At 46.5% G+C, this 22,152-nt stretch overlaps 1 protein-coding gene across 1 annotated transcript in view; it reads right to left on the reverse strand.

Moving 5' to 3' along the window:
* TTC28 (tetratricopeptide repeat domain 28) overlaps nt 1-22,152 on the reverse strand; it is a 185,672-nt gene that overhangs the window by 51,704 nt on the left and 111,816 nt on the right. Inside the window, exons 5-6 of the mRNA XM_009330830.1 lie at nt 22,070-22,152; nt 524-1,031 (exon numbers count right to left, since the gene is read on the reverse strand). Of these exons, the coding sequence (XP_009329105.1) occupies nt 524-1,031; nt 22,070-22,152 (591 nt within the window). The remainder of the gene's footprint in view (nt 1-523; nt 1,032-22,069) is intronic.

Here is a 22,152-nt window from a genome sequence, read left to right on the forward strand (position 1 = left end):
AATTCAGTCCTTCCCAGCCTGCCAGCAGGATGCCAATGTGTCTCCTTAGAAGAACATGAGACTCTACACTATCATTTTAATGTGTACACTCTGAAAACAAACTTAGTTAGGATTTGACCCATGTGTCTCCTAACTTACAAGGCAGCAGTATATTGACATAACCAGCTGACAAGCTCCCAAAGAAATGGCCAGATAATAAACCATGTCACTTCTTGCCTTAGTGCAAGACTTAACGTTTATTTCTGATACCTGAATAGCTCTTCAAATGCACTTTACCTTTCAATTTCCCTTCTGCCATGAGCTTGTGCTTTCTGGTGCCTTTCTGAGCAGGTTAATAATTGAACATGGGATACATTACATCAGCACACGATCTGCCAACTGCCTGTTTAATTTATTACGACAGTCTGATGAAACTGGGGTAACTAAGAAGATAGCACACAGCAAACCTCCTGCATCCTGGCAGCAGCTCGCTGCCAAAGTCACGGCATTCCCTGACAAATTCTGCTCCATGTCAGGGTCTTACCTAGATTGGAGGAGGCTCTGCCTTCAGCAGCTCGGTCCTGCAGGCTCTCAGCGATGTGCAACTGTTCTTCATGGTACTGCTTAGCCCTCTCCAGGTCCTGCATACATCTAGCTGCATGGCCCAAGCCAGCATAAGCGCGCATCTCAATGGCCTTCTCAGCCAGCTCCTGGGCCAACTCCAGCACATAGTTGTGGTAAGACATGGCTTTGTCGAAATTTCTCCGGTAGTGGTAAGCACTGCCTAGGTTGCTGTAGGCTCGAGCTTCCTCCCGCTTGTTCCCCAGCTCCTTGGCGATCTTAAGATGTTGTTCATGGCACTGCACCGCATTTTCAAAATCCCCCATTGCAATGTACACTGCTCCCATGTTGCCCAGCTCCCGTGCCTCTGAGAGCTCATCTTTGGACTGCTTTGCAAGGAGGACGCACTGCTTGTGGCTAGCCAGTGCATTTGGGTAGTCTCCAATGGCTGTGTACACATGGCCCAGACTGCTCAGTGCTGAGGACGCTGCCTGCAGGGATAAGAGAGAAAAAGTAAGTACAAGTATTAATGGAAACAAGTCAGATGGCCCCAGTCCTAGAAATCAAAGCCACAAAAGGGCATTCTGGAGAAAGAATGTGACTAGCAGCTAGAAAACCTGCTCTCTGCAGTTTTTCTACACCCCTCAGGGCAGCTCAGGCAGAGGCAGCAAGAATGGAGTTGACTTAGGAGAACAGGGCTAGGATTACCTCTTTCTCTGAACTGTACAGGGTGTCTATGTAACTGGTAGAGGAGAAGGACAGCACTGCAAAGATGCAGAGACCACTGAGGAAACAGAGAAAGCCATCGCTGCAGAAAACTGCACTCCAGGACCAGCCTGAGCTGTCTCACAGAGCAGTGCTTCCACTGCAGGCAGCCACACCTCAGGTCACCTCTCATGACTACTTTAACATCTACACCAAGTCCTGCTAACACAGCAAACAATCCTGTGTATGGCAGCTCTTAAGAAAGCAGACAAATAATGATATTCACCTGCAGAGACCATTGCAAACAAATGCTTGCCCTGTTCCACCCTCTACCCAGTAAGCTCATGTCAAAGCAACAGACTCCTGAGATCCTGCAGGCTGATGCCAAAGCACTGGCAGAGACCAGCAGCAGAATGTGTCCATGCTGCAGGCTGAGCCACCACAAGGACGCTGCAATCTCTTCTTTCCAGGCTAAACAGCCATTGAATACCTGCTGCTGGAAGACTTACACACTTGCAGCCAGCACTCAGCTGGGAGAAGGGAGATGCCTCTGCTGCTTATCTTGCAATACCAGTAGGTTAGTGTGCAGTCACCAACATCCTCACGTACTTCTGCTTGGCCAGTCACACCACGCTTTGAAGAGCACGGTTCTTACTATGCAGCATCAGGGTCCTTCTAGCACAACATCATTCGTTACTGAGCCCCTAACAACCTTGGGACTGCAGCAAAGACAACAGTATTTCAGCAGCTGGAGCCTCTATCCCCTGGAGACATCTTAAATAAATATAGCTATTTGAAAACCGAAGTTCTTACCACCGAGAAACAGCTGTATTTAACAAGACAAATTATCTGAGAACCAGATTCTTTTGCCCACTGCATCTACCAGGACGCAAGCCTTCCTTCCACCTGGCAGAGCCAGAGCACACACAGCCGGACAGCAGGGCAAGGAGCCAAGAGCAGGGATGTGTTCCTTCTGTCTAATGCCTATCTGCTGCCTCAGCATGGCTGTTCACTCCAAAGCCCTGACCCTGAGTCCTCCATGGTCCCTGCATGTGCATTTCCTTTGCTACCCAGCTGCTGCTGCGACCCAATTCTACAACAGCCATCTTTTCCAAACCTCCAGAGAGGAGCAGTCAGGGTGAATGACTGCACAGAGATTGGTCTCACCCCTCCCTAGCACCCTAGCTCAGGAACGATCCAGTCCACCCTTCCACCCAAGACGGTGACACAGCATCGCAGAACACTTGTCCTTGCTATTTGAAATGGCATAACCCCGTGCTACCAACAAAAGGCAGCCTCACCCTTTTCTGATACTTGGCTGTCTGCTCCCAGTGCATCCTTAGGCTAGTGTTCCTGTTCATGCTGCGGATTCTGAGCTCCCCCATCACTTGTTCAAGTTTCCTATTTCCTAACAGGCAAGATCACACACTGAGTGTGTGACGGGGGGAAAGAACAGCTTGACCACACCACCAGGCCGCAAGCAGGTGGGGCCCCTTCAGCTGTTCCAGTATTGGGAAGAAAGGCATGCTCCCTCCATTCTTGCTTTCTGAGCTCAGCCACTGGAGCGACCTGTGTGGCATACTTCTATTTTATTTTGCTACTCCCCTCTTGCTATGACTTGGATGGCCCTCCAGTGCAGCTGATACTGGTGCTCTTTGTTTAAGGAGCAAGCACACTTTACCTTTCCGGGTGTAATATCCCTAGACGCAACACCAAAAGCTTTCCCATGAAATGGGATTCCATATGGTGAGTGCAAGGGGTGCAACTGAAAGCACCTCACAGGTCATGCCAACCAGCTATCTCCAATTTGAACACCACGGAGCTGGAGAAAGGCTTCAGTGCGATACCACTGATAAATACACCAGCCTAGCCCGCGGGGAATGCAAGATGAGCTGTAAAAAGTGAGCTTCTTGCTCTGCACGCATGAGATGTGACTCAGACCACAACTCCACAGCAAGGTTCAGACAGCAAGAGGACCTCCAGGGTTAAACTCACCGAAGACTTTGTAGACTCAAGCCCACTTCTTTTAACTGTTCTAAGCAGCTGCCTCTTCCACACTACAAGCACACACAAACGCACGCCGACATCAAAGTTGGAAGGAAAACAGTTACTTAAATTAAGCAGCTGGAGTAGCTAAGGGATGGTGGTGGCTCCCCATCAGTGCCCAAAGTGGCCATGATGAACCTCTCCAACCCACTCAGCATCAGACCAGGAAGTCCTGCCATGTTTTCCCTGTGAAGTCATACATCTACTCCCAGGAGCTGAGTTAGAGAGCTTTCCCTCACCCTGGGCATTCCCTCTGGACACTCGCCTCGCCTTGATAAACTGGTATGTTCCTGCTTGGCTCCCACCTGCAGACTGGCTATGCCCCACAGATGCAGGATTTTAATTCCTTTCTCTAAGGCAAATGATTAACCTCTTCCTGGCCACACTATCTACAGATCAGATATAAAAAGAAAGATCAGAAAATCTCTTCTACAGGAGAGCTGTCTCAGCACCTCTCAACTGGAACCACATTTTGCTATTGAAATTGCATCCCTGAAGAAATGAGCCTTTCATGACTTTCAAAAACAGTGGCAGGAGAAACCTTCCTAAAGATTATTTTTACTAAAATTGCATCACGATTGGAAGAGTAATGCTAAGTCAGGAAGATCTATGGGCCAGAGCAAGAGGCAGAGAGCACAGGTGTTAAATTATTTTTGTGATCAGCAGCATTAACAGAGTAATATTTCCACACTGAGGAACTGTAAACACGCTGTGCTGATTCAAATTAATAGGGAAATTATCTTTTCTGATACAAGAACCTGAGGTGACAGATTAGCTATTAAACACAATTTATAGGTCATAAGATAGAGAAGTTATAAGGAAGCTCTCCCCCGGCCAGCTCTAAATAGCTAAGCTGCATCTGTTCTCCCTGAGGCATCCTTTCAGGCAGCTTAATTATAACAGAAGAACTGACAGAATTCAAAGTGTCTTAAATTTTTTCACTTAGTGCTGCAGATGAACTTCATTCAACGCAAGGGACAATGCAAGAACAGCAGTGGCAGAGCAGCAGCCATGGTTCGGAAGCCCTGTAGCATCCCTGCAAGGCCACGGTGCCACTCCACGTGACAGCAGGATGGGAAAGCATTGGGCTCAGTCCCACAGATGGTGAGAGCAGCACTGGATTTCATGCTGCCAATACATGCTATAATGAACTAGAAATAAGTTGCTTTTGCTGCTGTAATTACCGCAGACTAGAGAGGGGAGCAGCTAGCAGCAACTCTTCAGTGACATAGACCCTAGCAACAGGCTGGGGACAAAGCTACTGAACACACTACCACATGGTCAAATGGTTTCTTGGGCTTGGGAGGTGTTTCTCCAATAGCAAGCACCACAGGTGGTGTGAAAACCAGTTAAACCCTCCAGAAATAAATGATTTACAGCCTTTACAACCTCTGCAGAAGCACAGGCACTCATGAAAGGGCAAGTCGCCCCTGTTGGGATGAGGAAGCTAACACTAGTTCATGCTGGTAGCACCAGAGACGCGGGGTGTCCAGCTGGAGGCAGCCTAGACAAGACATGCTTCCTGCAGGATGGCAAGGCGGAAAGGATGGGCTCTTCTTCAGGCTCAGGCACTTGGCTCAGCATATCAGGAACCAAAGCCATATTCACTCCAAAAATTACCTCTGCAGCACACCCTGCAGAGCACTGCCACCTTCACTCCTACCTCCCGCAACTCCTCCTCCCATTGGAAAACTCCACATCACCAGCTAGACCTGGCATCCAGCCGGCCACCACAAGACAGATGCCAAACAGGACAGTGACACCTCGGGAAGGGACCTGGACCTACCAAGCGCGGCTGCTGGCCGAGAGGGCCGCAGCTCCTCGTTCCTGGAGGGCTGGCACTGGCAGAGGTCCCAGCCCCTCCTCGGTGCTGCCGCAACCAGCCAAGGCTGTGCAGGCAGAACCAGCTGCCTCCACGCATGCGGCAGCAGGTAGAGCTGGAAGGAGGCCCTGCTCCATCTTGGTCAGATTCGCTGCAGCATCAGGGCAGTTTGGTGCTGGACGGGCTCTCGAGCAGCGCAGTGAAGTAACTTTTTGGCTGACACCAGTGAGGAAAGGCTCTTATCTAAAAGAGGGTCTAAGGGGGCCTGTTTTGGGGCTGCTACAAAACCAACGTGAAAATTTTTGCTCTGAATTTTAATCCATTTTACACAGATCTTCATGAAGATTAATATATACATAGTATTGAGTCATTTGCAATCTCACTAGGGAAAAAAGGAAAAAAATAGAAACATGCAGACATCTTGCACAAGCCCAGACCAAAACACTGCATGGGGCCCATCACAGGCTTCAGGGCGCATCGGAGCTCCCTTTGTTTTGCTGATGAGCAACACACTCACTGCTGCACGGAACAAACCAGTAGGCCATTTTGGGCGAAGTTAAAACCCAGCACAACGCAATCAGCAGAACTGATTCAGCAGCCTCAATTAATTCTGCAAGACAGGCCACCACCACCAGCAGCACTTCTGATATAACCAGGAAGAGAATGGAAATGTCTTTCTGGAAAACAAGGAGTCAGTGAAAACGGGCGTCTCCTGGGGCTGCTAAAAAAAAAAAAAAGTGGACATTTATGCATGCAGATTGCTGAATAAGATGAGCTATGGCAAAGAGCCATCTAGACAGAGACTCAGATGATGTTAATGGGCTATGGCTAGGGAAAAGAGGCATAAATGGAAAGCAGCAGATCTCAGACTCTCTGTGCACAAGAGAAACTTGCCAGATGCAGAGACTGCTCATACTGTACATGGGAAGAAATCTTTAGGAGGTCTCCTAGACTGGGAAGCGGATCATAGGAAGTGAAATTTGCGTGGCTGGAAATGTTTATTGTCAGAGCTCCTAATCTCTTTGCCCAACCAGCATTTCCAGGCTCACAGGAAAGACCTAGAATGAAGGGTACAAGCTTGGCAACCGTTCTCAGGGCATGCAAAAAGACTTGGCTTACACATCTGAGTGTCCAGGGCCGGATCGTCCAAACCAGGATGTGGGAGGAGGATAAGAGAAGCAGAAAAGAAAAATAAGTAGGGGGAGACAAAAAGAGAACTGGAAAATGAAGGGTAAAGGGCTGACTTGATTAGAAAGATGGGGCTGTTTCCGGAGGCTAGGCTGTTGCTCACACAGACAGCTAAACAAAGGCAGGAGGGCCGCCTCTAATCCTCTGCCATGGCTTTCACACCAACACTCCCCATGTGTTTTATTCTGCAGCAGCTTCCACTGTTAACTGATCCGAGTGCTCCAAGAGAAGCACTTCTCAATCATCTTGGAGTCTGCATGAGCAGACCCTATGGCACTTCTGGCTTCCCCGGGGCTGGTTGCCTGCAGCATCTCTTCTCCAGCAAGATAAATATCAGTACTCTCTATGTGCTCGTGGGGGCAATCAGTGGAAAGACTGTGGAGCTTGACATTAAAGCGGTATTTAGGAACAATTTGGTGATTACATCTACTGGGGGACACCAATGACTCACTTCAGGGGGTTAGTAATAGGATTCCAGAAGATAAATTAATCACTGTATACTTAATAAAATCCTCCACATAATAGGATCCACCGGGAACTCTAAGTGGCTCATACATTGGGCCAGCAGGGTAGGGGTATTCCCTTATGCACCGACATGAGAGTCAAAACGTTGCAGTGAAAGTACAAGGTTGACACTAGCTGCACATGTGAAACAGACTCCAGCTGTGCTAGCACGAACCTCTGCTTGGTAGCAGGGTGATGGGAGACTATAGCTTCATACCGGTCAGGTTTTGCGTCAGCAAACAAAGAAAATCAATGCTTTATATATCTGACAAAGACAAATTTTACAGTCGAGATTGCTTACACCTCCAATTATGCAATTTATCACTTTAATAGAAAGCAGATTCTTCTGCCACTGAGCTGAGGCACAGAAGGGAGTTCTGAAAAAGGTTTCTAATTGCTATCTTTTTCTTGGGAGCAACAGCAAGGTTTTTCAGCTGAACAAGGTAGAGTCTGATGTTAAGCAGATGTGTATCACAGAATGACAACTAATAGGGACCTGGTGACTTGGAGAGATGGGTTTCTTAGATATTTCACCCTTGCCAGAGAATGGTCATTTCCCAATTATGTTACATTTAAACAATTCTTTAACTGATTGCACAGCCTCCTTAAATGAAAACACTGTATAATAATTCTACAATGGGCAAGGTCAAAATGCTCTGCCTGGTATCTCACTATACCTGGTATCTCACTATAAGGTAGCCTTAATCCCCAAACACAGACACCAATTAGGATTGATCAGAGATTGAGCTTTTACAGCCAAGGTGGGGAAATAACCAGCATGGACTAAGCATTTGTGAAATTCAAAGGCCTGACTGCAGCATGCTCTTGCTTGCTGTTACTCTCCACTTCCATTCTCCCTCTGGGTGTGGGGTAACAGCAGTGCCTGATCCTACACGATGCAGTGAAGCTGTATCCAAAAGATCAGCCATGCATACTCATAACATCTGTACTCAGGACAGTCAGCAGTACCTCTTTTCGAGAACCAGCATACCTCCTCATATGCACACTATTGCTCTTGAATGCAAGCAAAGGTTTCCTGGTTCATTGAGTTTATTTTGGGGGTGGTGAGGGGAAGGCAGCTTCAACAGATTGTTTCTGAACACACACAAGCAAAGAAATACTTATATCTGAAAGCATTAAGAGGATGAGTTCTGCTGGCTTCACCATAAGGAGTAAAATCTCACCGTATCTTGCATCAGTGTAACTTTTCTGTGTAGGAAGTACAGAGGTTAGCTTACAGTAATGCAACACCGTGTAAGCATTTAAGCTCTTTCTGTATGTAAGCATGTAAGCTCTGTTTGTTTTATAAGTATGGACTATGTAACTGCTGTGCACACAGGCAGGACAGTAGCATAGCAGAGGATGAGTACTTTCAGGACCTACCAAAATGACCCAGTGGCTGCGAACTGCACTTTGTCTCCACTTCTATTAAGTCCCTTTATAATTTCCTCAGAATCCACTGGTATTCCACAACTAACCTTGGAGATCTACTGATTTATGTACTAATGCAAGTTTCACACCCAAGTACAGTAGATGCCCCATCAACATTCAGAGTTGCCCTTCCCTCCTCCCTCAAAGGCAAGGCTGATGTGCCAGTACCACATCCAGCTTTTTCCTTTGTGTGGCATGCTTCTGAAAATAAGAAAGGAAGCAGCAGGCAATATTCTCCTCCTGTACATTACCGGTACACAGAAAGAAGGAATGAATTTGCTTTTAGGTAATTATTTCCTGGAGAAAAAAAAATTACACTGGAATCAATATCCCTGTCAAATCCAATTTATTTGTAGAAGGTCTCAGTCTTTTACATAGAAACTACCAAAAAATAAACCCTAAAGAAGCCAAAGCCATGAACAGAAGCACTAGTATCTGAGTATCTGGAAGGAACTTTGTAACTACTGCTGTTCAGGTTCACTGTGCAAGCTGGCACACCACCACTCACTGTGCGAAGGCTGGGCACCCAGGAGGAGCGTGCTTCTTTTCTGGGGCAGGCTCTGCAGCACTGAATTATCATTCCACAAAGAAAAGGAAGTCACACAAAATACACCAGCCCAGGAACACTACAAAGTAGACCTCAGCGTCAAGTCTAAGCATCACCTGGGGCTCGCATATCTTTATCCCAAGTAGCCAAAATTTGGTAGCTTTCTGGACATGGTCTAAAAGCCTCCTTTGTGAAATCACTTTAAGGAGGATGGCTGACTTGACATTTTTAGTGATGATGTAAGAAAAGAAGCCCTCGTTTAAAACCACAAGCTTCTCTGAGATGGTAACACTGAGGAGTGATTCATGCCCTGGTCAAAGTCAGTCCTGGAAGAGTAAGTCAGCACGTTACAAACTTGGATCTCACAGAACCCAGAGAAGCTCTTTGTGCAGGCAAAGAAATCTCTGACTCCTACAGTGGCGTGCTGACCTGTGCCAATCCTAACACTACTCTTGCTCATAAAGCTGGATACCACTTCACTGGAAACTCAATACAGGAAAGCCTTGGCTGAGGTGGGCCTTCTGAAAACCCAAAGAGCGCTGCTCCCCGAGTCGCAGCTCTTACACAAGTTTTCTGCTTCATTTCTTTTACTGCAGTTGGGTACAGGCCTCAGTAGAGTGCTAGGTTTTGCAGATACTGAGAGAGGTAAGTAAAACCAGAAGACTGCATTTCTTTCAGCTAAAATCCGTGTGCTGTGGAGGTCAAGTGGGGACATTTAAAGGAGATCCTCAGGAAGTATTACATTTCCCTTTTGAGTCACAAGTCCAAACAAAACAAAGCATATGGCCTTTTAGCGCATTCCCAAATTTCCTGCACTGGTCAGATTTCCCTTCGTTCTGCTTAATCCTATCACATTTGAACCGGACAAACCTGTATGAATCCAGTCAAGCTAACTTTCTCTAAAAAGAGCTGCTAAAGACAGAAAGAGAAAGGCAAAGAATTTATGCTCTCTTATACAAATCCAACTACTTGATGCTCAAGCACTATGGTTGCTCACGTCACTGAACTCACTCTCTCACCCACGCAGGTAATTCAGTCTAAGATGTAATGCAGCACTAGTGCCCTAGAAGACCCAGAATTCTCAAATGAACTCACATGGCGAGTGTTTTCCTAGCAGCTGGTACTCAGCCTTCCTCCAAGAAAGCAAGCCTTCCTCCAGGATATGAGGGAGTTTGCCCCAGATCCCTAATGAAGCAAGGCTACCGTCTGCAACGAGAGGCTGAAATCAATGAGGCTAAGGACAGCACTGCACTTTTTAATGAGGGTTTCAACGTATACCTACATCACAGGTCAGATTTTTGAGTCCCAGTGGTTAATCAGAGACCCCTCGAAGACCAGCTGTTTGAAGTATAAGTATACATGGGAACAGTATAAACTGGAAAGTGTATGTCTGTAACTTTGTACGCCCAACAACAGAGCCAAACATCTGGCCCAGGCAAAGACTGAACTTTAGTAAATTGAACAATGCTGCAAAAAGTGTCCAGGAAGACATTCTGCAGACTGAATCAAATCTCTCACAAGTTCTCATTAAGCTGAAATCACAACACCTGCAGAACCTGAGACTTCAAGGGCAGTACGGGTAAAAATAAAGCTTCTGTCTTATTAGGAAATCTCAAAAACCAATCTGCCCCACTCCCACCTAACTCTGTACTGGCTGCTTCACATCCCTTCTTCAGCACCCCTCCACAGAGGGATTCAGCACAACTGTGCTACCCTGATCTGCTCAGCCAGGTCCTCCTAGCAAGTGGCCAGTATTCAGGTTTCAGTTCTATAAATCAGATCACCTTCAAGTCTAGTACAAAATCAGCAATGATTCTGGAAGACATGGACCAGGATCTGCAAACGCCTCTCAAAAAGCCAGGAAAGTATTAGCGCCGGTCTCCTGGTAAAGCACGCAAACTCTTCGGTCCTACACAGACCTGAAGATGACAACACTGCTTTCAGTGCAAAGGGCGTATGTCTTATAAAACAAACAAACACACTCAAACCACAGTTAGTCTCAACATAGTAACGATCGGGCACCCGTGCTGGGATGCCCTGTGGAGCCCCCTCCTCCTTCAGCTCAGCCTCCTGTCTGATCCCTGGAAATCCTGCTGGGCCCCTCCACCACCTCAGCCACCAGTCAGGAAACTTCTGCCAGCCCAGCCAACGGTGGCATCTGGACCTTACCCATTTCTGACAGCACAGTACTGGGAGACGGAGGGCTGAAGCTGCACACTGGGCAGTGAGTGACTCTTGGCAGCTTCCCCCCCAGTAATAATGAAAATACATATTAAAACCAGCTTGAGATCAGCAAGAAGGCTCTGTGATGCTAGGCTTCATGCAAGGGCTCAGATTAGACAACAACTTTCAAAGAAAAAGTGACCCTTTCTTTCTGCAAGTATCCAGTCCATGAACTGCAAGAGCCTGATCTTTTTACCAGTTTCTGGTTTCTGCGGGTAATTTTCCACTGAGTTCCTAGAAACTGACACTGGTTTCTCATCTCTTTGGAGAGCAGGGATTGGGAGCAGTCTTTTGCTTGAGTGGTTAGCAGCCTGATCAACCATTCTGTTGTTTGTAAATCCTGTGTAAAGTGTCATGGGATTTGGAAAGCTGTTTCTCACGCAGAGGCTGAATCAAAAACCAGCTTGTTTCAATTTCTTGAAAGTACCTCCAGGACTCAAAAGATCCCCTAAAAGAACCCCAGAGAAAAACAGAAGGCATAATGGAGAAACAAGAGTGAAGAGGTAATCCCATGCACTAAAAATGTTTATGAATATAGACGCACCACAGTCACCCATTTATCTTCTTGCCGCTTGACCTTTTTGATAAGATACTGGGGGTTTTTTGACATAAAAATAGGAGAACACTCCTGCAAAGTTACCATCTGTGCAATACGTATGCACAGTGCTTATGCAATGGGCTGTAGTCTCTTGATGTTCCTGTGGTATCAGTAACAGAGACACTAATTTCTTAACAAAAGCTCTCACGTCATTTCCAATCTCTTCTCTTGAAAAAGCTCAAGAAGTGAAAGCTATTTGCTGTTTAATATAGTAGCAGTGGTCACACCCTAAACCTGTCATTCCTGCACTTCTATTAGCAGTGGCTGCGTTAGCCACTAATATAGATTATCAATTAGCAAAGCCTCCTCGGCCTGTTCCTTACTTCTGGAACTCCAGTCAGACGTGATAAAGCTAAGGAATAAGGTATATTCTCTTCTTAGTCCTTCCTGTTCATGTTGCTACAGGCAGCAGATAATCTACATCTGGCAGAGGACTACGTAATAAATTATTTTGAAGCAGTGGCTTCACTACAGAAGAGGAAAAGGGACAGAAAATAGAAAAGCAGCGAAACAAATACCTTCTCTGCTCCTTTGCTGCAAAGCTGTCGCTTACTGCAGCAAGTACTACTTTCCTACTTTCGCCTCCACAGCCTGTTTCTGACATCTTAGTCAATGTTTTCATGCATGACAAATTGCTTTAGCCTGAAGACTCTTTCCAGTTCGTATTTGTGAGGTATTTATATCCTGTCCTCATTTTCCAGACTGTTTGCAAACCTAACATGATAACTGCAGTCATAAGATTTTCAGATTTTTCCTTTCTGAAAAATTTGGCAGCCCCAGGGACAGATCACCTCTTCATATGGCTGTCCCACACAAATACCACGGGCAGAGAAACTGCTGTGGGGTCCCTCAAGCTGCAGTTAATGAATGAATTTGATTCTTAGCACTTCATCTGAGACTGATGATAATGAAGCACAAGCGATGAAGCAAGTGACCAGGTGATGATCACTTCATGATTTCCAGTGAGAAAGGGACAAAGCTGGCCCTATGAGAAATTGTATTTTAAAACACCTGAAAGCCACTTGAATGCAATGGAAAAGGTTCACTGCTATGAACGATACCATGCAAAGCTAAATTCTGCATAGAATAGGAGCTGCACCCAGCCCACTGCTGTGCACCCAAGTAACTAACAATACATGAGCAGAAGGGTAAACAGAAGGGGTTTCTTGGCAGCAGTTAAGATACAGCTCAGAAAGAACAGGCAGACACAGAAAGAGCCTATTTCACTATGCAGTATGGAAGGTCTGGGTATGCTTTCTATTTTCCCAAAGAAATCAGACCCTAATATAAATGAGGCTTTGCAAGCACATGTTAGCTAACCAGAATAGTCTTTAACTCACTGCATACATTTCTCAAATTCTCTTAAAAGCTATCAACAGTTGTAAGAAGAAGAAAAAAAAAAATATCACACACAAAGTTTCATTCACATTACGCTTGGGCTGTGACTGGGAAGTGGAATTTGGTAGTAACAGACCAGCCCATCCCACAAGACATGCAAGAAAGACGGGCTATAGGACTCTAGCCGGTCTTCAATGAGCTGGTATCTCATGAAGCCTTCCAGGATGGCCTGAACCATGCCAAGCCAAGAGAAGGCACAGCACGGTGTACTGCCACAGCACAGAAGCCAGACAGCTCAGATGTGACTGCAGGGACTAAATCAGTAATGACAAACAGCCTTCCACCACCTTCTACACAACACCTCTCCAGCCTGTACAGGTAAGGGACAGGGAGGTTCACCACCCTCTCTGGAAGCAAAGGGCCAATGTTTCTGGCTGCTTTATCGTCCCCACAGCCCCTTTTTAGTGGATTATGCTCTTTTCCAGTTGTTCTCCTGGCCTTCTCCACACAAATATAGGATGTACCACATGTAGCAAGACACTTTTGTAAACAGTTCACTACATCACATAGCTATACAGACAGAAGTGCCACGTAACTCATTAGCGGAGTCTGAATCAGTCCCAACTCATACTTAAGAGCTGTTCATCACATAACTGAACGTTTATGTTAAAAATGCACTGGACTGATCACAAGCAATATGGACACTGAAGAACAACAAATTAATTGAGAAAACGTTCCGTACCACAGAAATATCATTCTTTGCTTCCTGAACATACATGGCAGTACAGAGATGAGTGCACTTCTGTTTGCTCTATGCTAGCTAGTCCAGGTTTTTGGTACAGGCATGGGTGCTGTTACCAATATCAAGTCAGAAAAATATTTTTTCCAGAACCTCATCACACAGTCTGAACAGTTCCTGCTCAACACATGTACCCTTAGCAGTCACAGATGTCTCCTGGGGCCTGGCACATACCAGGATGCCAGTTGTACCTGCCCTGAAGGGAAAAGACAGACCCTTGCATGCTCCAAAAATCCAATGCACAGGCTCCTCTCTCTCAGGGGCCAAGCAGCTGCAATGGGACTAAGGAAGCTGATCACAGCTGGAAGAGCAACTCTCCGTGAAGCCTCTTGGCTTGCTCCAGGGAGAACTGCAGTGACAGTTGCGCGACAGCAGAGCAGCACCACTAACTGCAAGGACGTGGCACAGCGCAGCCACGTGCCGGAACATGCAGGCTGCTCGCATCCCGGCTGCGAGGTCAGGCACTAGCACTGAGGTGAGCAAAAGCTGTGCTTGCTATTGAGCGTGAGCTCTACTCCAGCTTCACCTCAGTGACAGGCTGCAACGGTGTGAACCTGGGGGAAGTCTACACAGCTACGGAAGGACTCTGGATGCCTGACGAGGTAACCAGGAGGGGAATCTGTCCCACAACTAATCAGCTGCACATGTTCTGATGAGCTCACTCCACGCTGACATGCCCTATGATGGTTTCTCCAGAGAGGAAGGGTTGCACAGATTCATGCTTCCAGCCAAATCTGCAGCACAACTGCAAGCACAGGGACCCTCGCAATTGAAGCGCACACAGTTGTAATTTCACCTCCAGCAGGAGCCCTGTGGCTGCCAGCACAGTCCAAACACAGAAATCATTCTGGGCCAGGAAGGGATGTGGGCAGGCAGCCAGGGAGGCACTCCACATTTCAGACAAACTCTCGTGCCATTCATTCAGAAAGAAGTTCAGCTAGGGGCACACACACCTTGCTCAAGCATGAGCCAGAACTGATACCACCCCGACACATTTCCTTGGAGCCGTTCAGCTTGCAGTGCCAAGGGTGACCAGTTTACGGCATTGGCAGCACCCTGGCCTTTGCACAACCATCCCAGAGCAGGGCAGCTTAGAGCACTGCAGGCAAGGTTCAGAGCACACCGGAGGGCCCCATAGGTCGTATTTTATGAAGAATGAAGACAGAGTCGCTCCTGAAGGACAGTTACGCCACTTCTAACTCAGACTGTGTTCCAGTCTTTTTCCTTATCTAACTCAGCAGAACAGATATTTCTAAAATGATTGGCAATGAACATGAAAAAAAAAAAAAAATTCTTTTGCCCTGTACTATAATGCACACAAGGAGTTCAGGCAAAAGGCTAAATACTTACAGCTTTGCTATTTACTGAAGATGTGGCTTGTACAGACAAAGCACGGCAGGAAAGACACCTGGAAAGCATTTCCCCTTCCCTTCAGGAAGGGGCAGAAAACCTTGGCTTTACAGAATTTACAGATTTCAGTAGAAAGGAATGATCTATTTTTCCTTCTGCATCTCCTTCTGGAAATAAGAAAGTGAAATTTGATCTTTGACTTGCACAGCCTGACAGTAAGTAGCTGTAGTTTACAAAATGTAGGAGCTTTATGCTGTGTTTCACTGCTGGCTCAGGCATGCTTTAAAGGGGACTGGGAAAAACTACTAGAATTGCAAACCTAAGTAACCACCAGCGGCTGAGCTGCACACAAAGTATGTTCCGACAGTTGCAGAATCTGCAAATTACCAACTGAATCCAGGCAATGATTATGTCTGTCACAGCAATCATATTTCACTAACACCCCTCCTCCAGAGATGCACAGCAGCCAGTTATCCCTGACAACCTTCCATCGTGACAGTCCTCTGATGCCAGCAGAGGCCTCTCATCGCAGTCAGCTCCATGGCAATGCTCTCTCTGCAGTAGAAAGTATAGCACCTAACTGGCTTCTTGATTCTCCTGGGCTTCAAAAGCCCATGGTTTCCCTATATAATGGGAATTTCTGCATTCTGATGTTTCCCCTAGCACACAAGAACATTAATAGATATGCAAGAGCAATATGACACAGAAAACCCACGGAAGCCTGCTTAATTTCTTCTATGCCACTTAACCACCCAGTTCTAATTATCACCTTCATCATCCCCTTTTCCTGCAAATAGTCAACCTTTCTGAAGAAAATCTGCTGAAGCTGCACCAAACATGAACTCTGCCTTACACATTCAATCATTTTAAAAAACCATCTTGAGAAAGTAAAATCTAGTTCATCAGTCTGGTTACTGAGCATATCCACCTGCTGCAGATGATTCCCAGAGCCACAAATGGTTGTGGAGATATCCAAGTGCAGCAGCCAGTCGCCATAGAAACAAATGGACAGTAACAAGAGGGCACTGAGCCCTAGCCAGTTCTGCACCTATTCATTCCAGAAATAGCTGCTTCTGCAGGGGAGGTATAGGGAAATCCCTTCAAAACCGGGCCAAGAATGATTGCTGCAAGCTGTTGGGCATCCTGAGTCAACAGAGGGGTAAGCTGGCACTGACAAAGTCCATCAGTCTGTCCTCTGCTCTCCTCCAGGCCCCACCACGCTTCCCGCAGTCACAGTCCCTGAGGAAAGGGGCAGCAGGAAACAGACTCCAGTCGTTCAGCTGCATCTTCATCGCAGCCCCAGGGAGAGTTCAGGGGCTCAAACAATCCTCTTCCTCACCCAATGCTTTCTGTTCATTCCCGCCTAGCGAAGAGGGATGCTGCATCTTCAACGAAAAGCCCAATTCAGCTCCAAACGTGCTGGCCAGCCAACACACAGGAGCTGCCAGCACCCAGTGGCTTTCTGGCAACATCATCCTTCCCAAAAGCTCAGCGCTGGCAATGCACTTTCACACAAGCATTGATTTTATTATGGTTAGTTTATGATTTTGCCTTACTGCCCTGCTATTTTTGAATGTGGGGCTGTAATAGAAGGCGTCTGACGGCCCAGGAGAGAGGGGAGCTATTACATTGCGGAGTCCCTGCGGTATCGGTGGCCTCTGCAAGACAGGATTCAAGCACAGCCTATGTGAGGGCTTGGACACTGAACCTGAGGAGGGGCTCCACAGCTTTCCTTTCCCTTTCCATTTCTGCTTGTCAGTCCTCACAACTTCAAAACACTCCCTTCAAGTAGTACTTTTCCAAATGAAATGCTTTGGAAGGAACACAGGTCCTTCCAAATGGTCATCAAAAAGGGCCACTCCAACCCATCCTGAGAGATCACCCACCGTTAGCTCTACCTTGGCACTCTAGCCTTACAGAATTCGTAATACAAGACAGTTCTGCACACCCACAGAGCAGCTAGAGAGAAAGAGGAGTAGGGACACAGGAGACTAGCGTTACAGGCATCGGAAGCTTTCACATTTACTTTTTTACTCCAATCTTTCCTCTGACCCTGGAATAGCTCATCGGTTGCATTACCCTTGTCTAAATCACAGCTCGCAATGTGGCATCAACACACACTGCATGGGTTACTTGATGGCCTTCACAAGATCAGGTTACCTGATGTTAAAAGTGAAGTAATTACTTCAAAAATATAGTACAGACATAACATTCTGCATCTCCTTTATTAAGAATGGATAGATTTGTACTGCAAGACAACTAACATGCACTAGCTACCTTATAAACCCCAACAGAAGCAATACATAAACTGCTTTTGCCCTGAGGCAGTGAAGTGAACTCCTGGTCTTCCTTCTGCTCTGCAGTGGCACAGACCCGTATGAACCAAAACTCTGCATGACAGCCAACACCTGACTCTATCCCTGAGATCACCCAGCCGGTTTCTTGCAGCAAAGAGAGGGTCAGACCAAGTATTTAGCCGTCACACCTTGAAGCCTACCATTAAGGAACCAGGCCAACAAATTTGAAAAAGGAACTTGTAACTTCTGCAATTTATGATTTGAAGGGCATGGCTTCTCTGGCATCCTTAGGTTCTTGAAAGATGAATGACCTTGTAGTACCACTCTCAAGATATAATAATGTCTTGCATTGATCAGGTAACAGGCAGTCTAGTAGATTAAATTCACCACCTATTCTTCCTGGAAGGTGATCACAAGACACAGATTTTTAAGTTCACTGTCAAGTTCAACTCAGCAAGTTATACTAAAGGTTAACTTGATCCTTTAAGTGAAACCTTGCCTTGCAACCCTGCTTCATCCTACTCACACGTACAAAGACTTTTATATGAAGACATAGGAATTCATTAGTTTATCTTCTACCTGGACTTTAAATAATTACTGAATCTGATCTTCTGCCCCAACATCTCTCTCTACAAAGCATCAGTTTGATTTATTCCCTGTTTTGAGTGGAAATACCGTCAGTCATTAGTACTTAGCCACATTGCCACAGGTGAGCCCTGTCCTGCGTATTTAATCTTGAGTGGTTTTTGACCTGACAGAGGTGACCTCCCTATGGTAACTCCATTGGCTGGCATAAAAACAACCCTTCTATCAGAAATCCTGTACTAGCATAACTGCAGGCCTTAGTCCTCTCTGAGGAAAAGCTCACAGACTGCAAGCTTCTGATGCTCATCAGAGCCAGATTCTGTGACAGGCAAAAGACAATGAGGTAAAATAATGTAACCCCAGTCTTCCCTCTTAACACTATCACTCTTCCTTCTGCACATCATGAGCACTTTGGCTGCTGGTTTAGGGAACCTCTCTTGGTAAAACTCCCAGACCTTTCATGGGCACTATGTAAAAACTGGAAAAAAGAGCAACAGCCCAAGCTACCAATACGTATTTTCCTCAGCACATTAACCAAAAGACAACGTGCACTGACATTTTAGTAACAGAAAGTATGGAATACATCAAAGAACGTGAGGCTACTGCTGGTGTAGGACAGGGCTGTAACTCTTTATCTGTGCATCTTCAAGCAGCAAGGAAACAAAGTCAACATTTCACTCCACCGTAGTCAGGTTGGCTTAGGGAGCAGATCCTCTCATCCCTGTTCAGAAGCACTAAACCCTGTGCTGGACAGCTTGCCATTATTTCAGGACAGGAGTGGTTAAACTAACAGCCTGCAGCTGGCTCTGAACAAGAAAGGAAAAGACAAGCCTGTACCTAGGGGCCCCACCAGCCTAAGACTGTTTTATTTCCACCTCTGTGCACAAATTAAGTGGGTCTTAGTTGGAGTCACTGCTAAGGGAGCTGCCCAAAGATGAGCTCCCTAATGCGCACACATGCACAGAGCTACGGTCCTGCCAGCCACCAGTCCCTGTGGCCACTCCGTGTTCAAATGAGCTGCGCAGCATCCCACTCGCTTAGGAAGGTATGGTCAAACTTTGTGCTGTCTACCTAGGGGCCATAAAGACACAGTTCAGTGACACGCACACTGTCACCAGTGGCATGGATGAAGCATGGATAGATATATCCACATCAGCTTCACTTCAGCCAGTACAGGAGACATTGTTGTAAGAGCAGCAGCATAGACTTCATCGGGATTCTCAACTTGAGTACATTCCCAGGGTCTGCAGCAGGCCAAGACAGCCCACGCTGAAATCTGCTCTGCAGCATCTTCACAGAGAAATGACAGACTACCAAGCTGCACTGTTATTTCCTCTTTAACTGCATCTAAACAATCTCAGAGCTGAACTCCCGCACTCACCTCCATCAGAAGAGAGACGACTGTCCTTCTAGATGGTCCTGCCTACCTTCCCCTCTACTACTGCACCTCCCTTCTGTTGTCATCCTTTTTAGGATGGTATCCTACTGACCACAGCGACCATCTGCAAAGCTCCACAGGAACCAAAGAATGCACGGAAAGAAAGATCGAGTCCCTTATGATTTCTAGTTTCCTGAGTCAACTGTACTTTTAAGTCTGCTAATTCTTTCAGAAACAATCTCACAGAATTAGCTCATCTGAATTTCTTGACCAGCCACTGCAGCTGGTCAAAAAATCCAACCCATCACTTAACTATCATGGAAAGCACTGAAATGTCCCTGGAGATGGCTACTTCATGGTGCCCGTTACAGCATCTTGCCAAGAACCAGTCGTCTTACTCATCTGTGTAGACCAAAACCACATGTATGTTCAATACTCCAAGGTCTTGGAGATGCTAGAGGTATGCCAAATCCCAGCTACTTCTGATCCATTCTCTCTCCGGGCACAAGTGACACAAAACAGCCTGAACTTCTCCCCACATTGTGACTGCAAGGAGTGGATGACCTATCTGGACAGATGGACTGTGCTCGGTATGATACGGTGCTTGTAACAGGAGCTGCACAGACTCACTGTGCCAGGGAGAGAAAAATGTTTAAAATCTTCAGTCCATCTGAGCAGCTTATATGATTCACCACTCAGCTGACAAAGTCTCCCTTCTCAAGGCTTGCATGGGGGAGGACAGATCCGAATGCTACAGCCAGTCCCTCTGCAACTTCCTCCTGGGTTTATAGGCGATGCAATCCAGCAGAAGCCCCTGGTACAAACATTTGCTTCAGCAGCCTCAGAACCCAATGCTCCCTCCGAGGGTAGCAGTCTCCCATACAAAGGAGCACTTTTTACCTTCTAAGCCAATTCTCTGTACAGTTGGAGGTAAAACAATTACCTCATTACAGTCGCACACCAAATTCCCTTCTGGTGGAATTCACATCAGCACTACTGCAACTTTATAACATTTGCATTATAAAAATGTCTGCAAAGGAGGCCAAGAAAAACAGCTTTTTGTTCAGAGGAAGCTCTGTGGTCAAGATGATGTCATCAGAAAGCGCCAAATTAATTTCCTGTGGTTACATCCTACAGGAAATCCAAGAAGCTCAGCTTTCTTGCTAAACCAAGTAGTCATTTGTTGTCAATAACTGTTAATTATGTGCCCAGATGTGTCATAAACTAAGAACTATCACGATTGGCCTTCATTCCCTGGATTCCTCCCAGATTGACCGTTGGGATCCGTTTAGATCAGCGGCCTGCAGTCAGTGAAATGCACCAGCACTTGCGTCCTCGCGCCAGCCCAGGGGCTCTGGGGCTCACAGGCTGCTGCACTCGTGCCACGCACCAGCACAGCAAGTTTCCTGCTATTTCCTTCAGCCCCCTCCCCACAACAGGGGGATCTGCTGCTTAAAGAAACACCATGGAGGAGGAGCAGCTACACAGATAAGACTCTTGGCAGGAACAGGGACCCCTAATCAAGAAAACTATAAAAACAATTATGAGTAACAGCTTTTCTGCTCTGCATGAACAGAAACAAGGAAATCAGGAGTGATTCAGGAGGTCTCCCAGCTGGTAAAATAATCATGAAAATGTCTAGCAGGTCCCTCCCCCAGTCACAGTCCTTCCACAAACTACTGAAAGATGCATCTCTCCAAGGCTTACTTGATATTTAACTTCACTAAGCACTTAGCTAACTCAAATGGATCTTTTCAATGACTTATCAGTAGGAAACAGATCTGCCCGTTTTTAGATCTCCCCAAAACTACTTGCATTTACATGAATTCACACCTGCCCTGCTGCCTCTACCCACTCCCTTCACCTGCCATGCAACCCACAAGCCCTCCGTTTTCCCATTCACAGCAGAGGGGAATCCACTGGAGGGGTGCAGGAATAGCTTTTGTATCTGTAACTTGCACTAAAATTACGATTCTGTCCTTACAGTGAACTTTCAGTAGAAACCTCTTGGGACAGACTCTTCAGTCCATGCAGCACGCTTCCCTGGCTTGGCAGGGAGCCCAGCATAACACCTCGAGAGCTGAATGGTAAATGGTCAAGGCAAATCAGATCCAGTCCAAGCAACCCCTACACTTTACACAACGTCGTATTTTCAGGTTTGCATGGATTCTTTTTCTTTTCACTACTTTTTAAACAAAGCATATTTTACATGAACGTTCGGGATGGGGAGCTAGCTCACTACTTGTCTGGAAAAGGCACAACATAGGATGCACCCTAACAGAGTTCGAATCGGTAGCATCTGTATCACAGGGAAAACAAGAGCTGATGACAGCCAGGGCTCAACTGCAGAGATGTTGTATTGACACCTACTCAGCAACAGCTTCTACCCTCAGACCCTAGAGCCTATGCACTGTGCGCAAAATGGATGGGAAGGGAGAGGGAGGCAGAATGACTTATTCAGAGCCACATGGAGACTAGAGGCAGGGGGAGGCAAAAGGACAAACCAAGCATCCTGCCACCCTCACTCACATACTGTATCTACTGGTACAAACAATTTCCGTAACAAAAGGCAAGTGACCGGCTGGGGAGAGAAATCACGTAGCTTCCAAATTCTCAGAATAACGGGGCAGACAGACAAGGCTTCTTGACATGTTTGCATCTCTCTAGAAAACCACACAGTGCTGACTCTCAATTCGGTCTATTTAATAAGCTTCCTACCTCTCTGTCCTTGAGTTTCATGGCGAGCACCAGCTGATGTCTGTGGTTAGTAAGGGCCTCCCGGTAATTTCCTTTGGAGAAGA

This window comes from Pygoscelis adeliae, unplaced genomic scaffold, assembly GCF_000699105.1.
Source record: "Pygoscelis adeliae isolate BGI_AS28 unplaced genomic scaffold, ASM69910v1 Scaffold358, whole genome shotgun sequence".
NCBI classification, from domain to species: Eukaryota; Metazoa; Chordata; class Aves; order Sphenisciformes; family Spheniscidae; genus Pygoscelis; species Pygoscelis adeliae.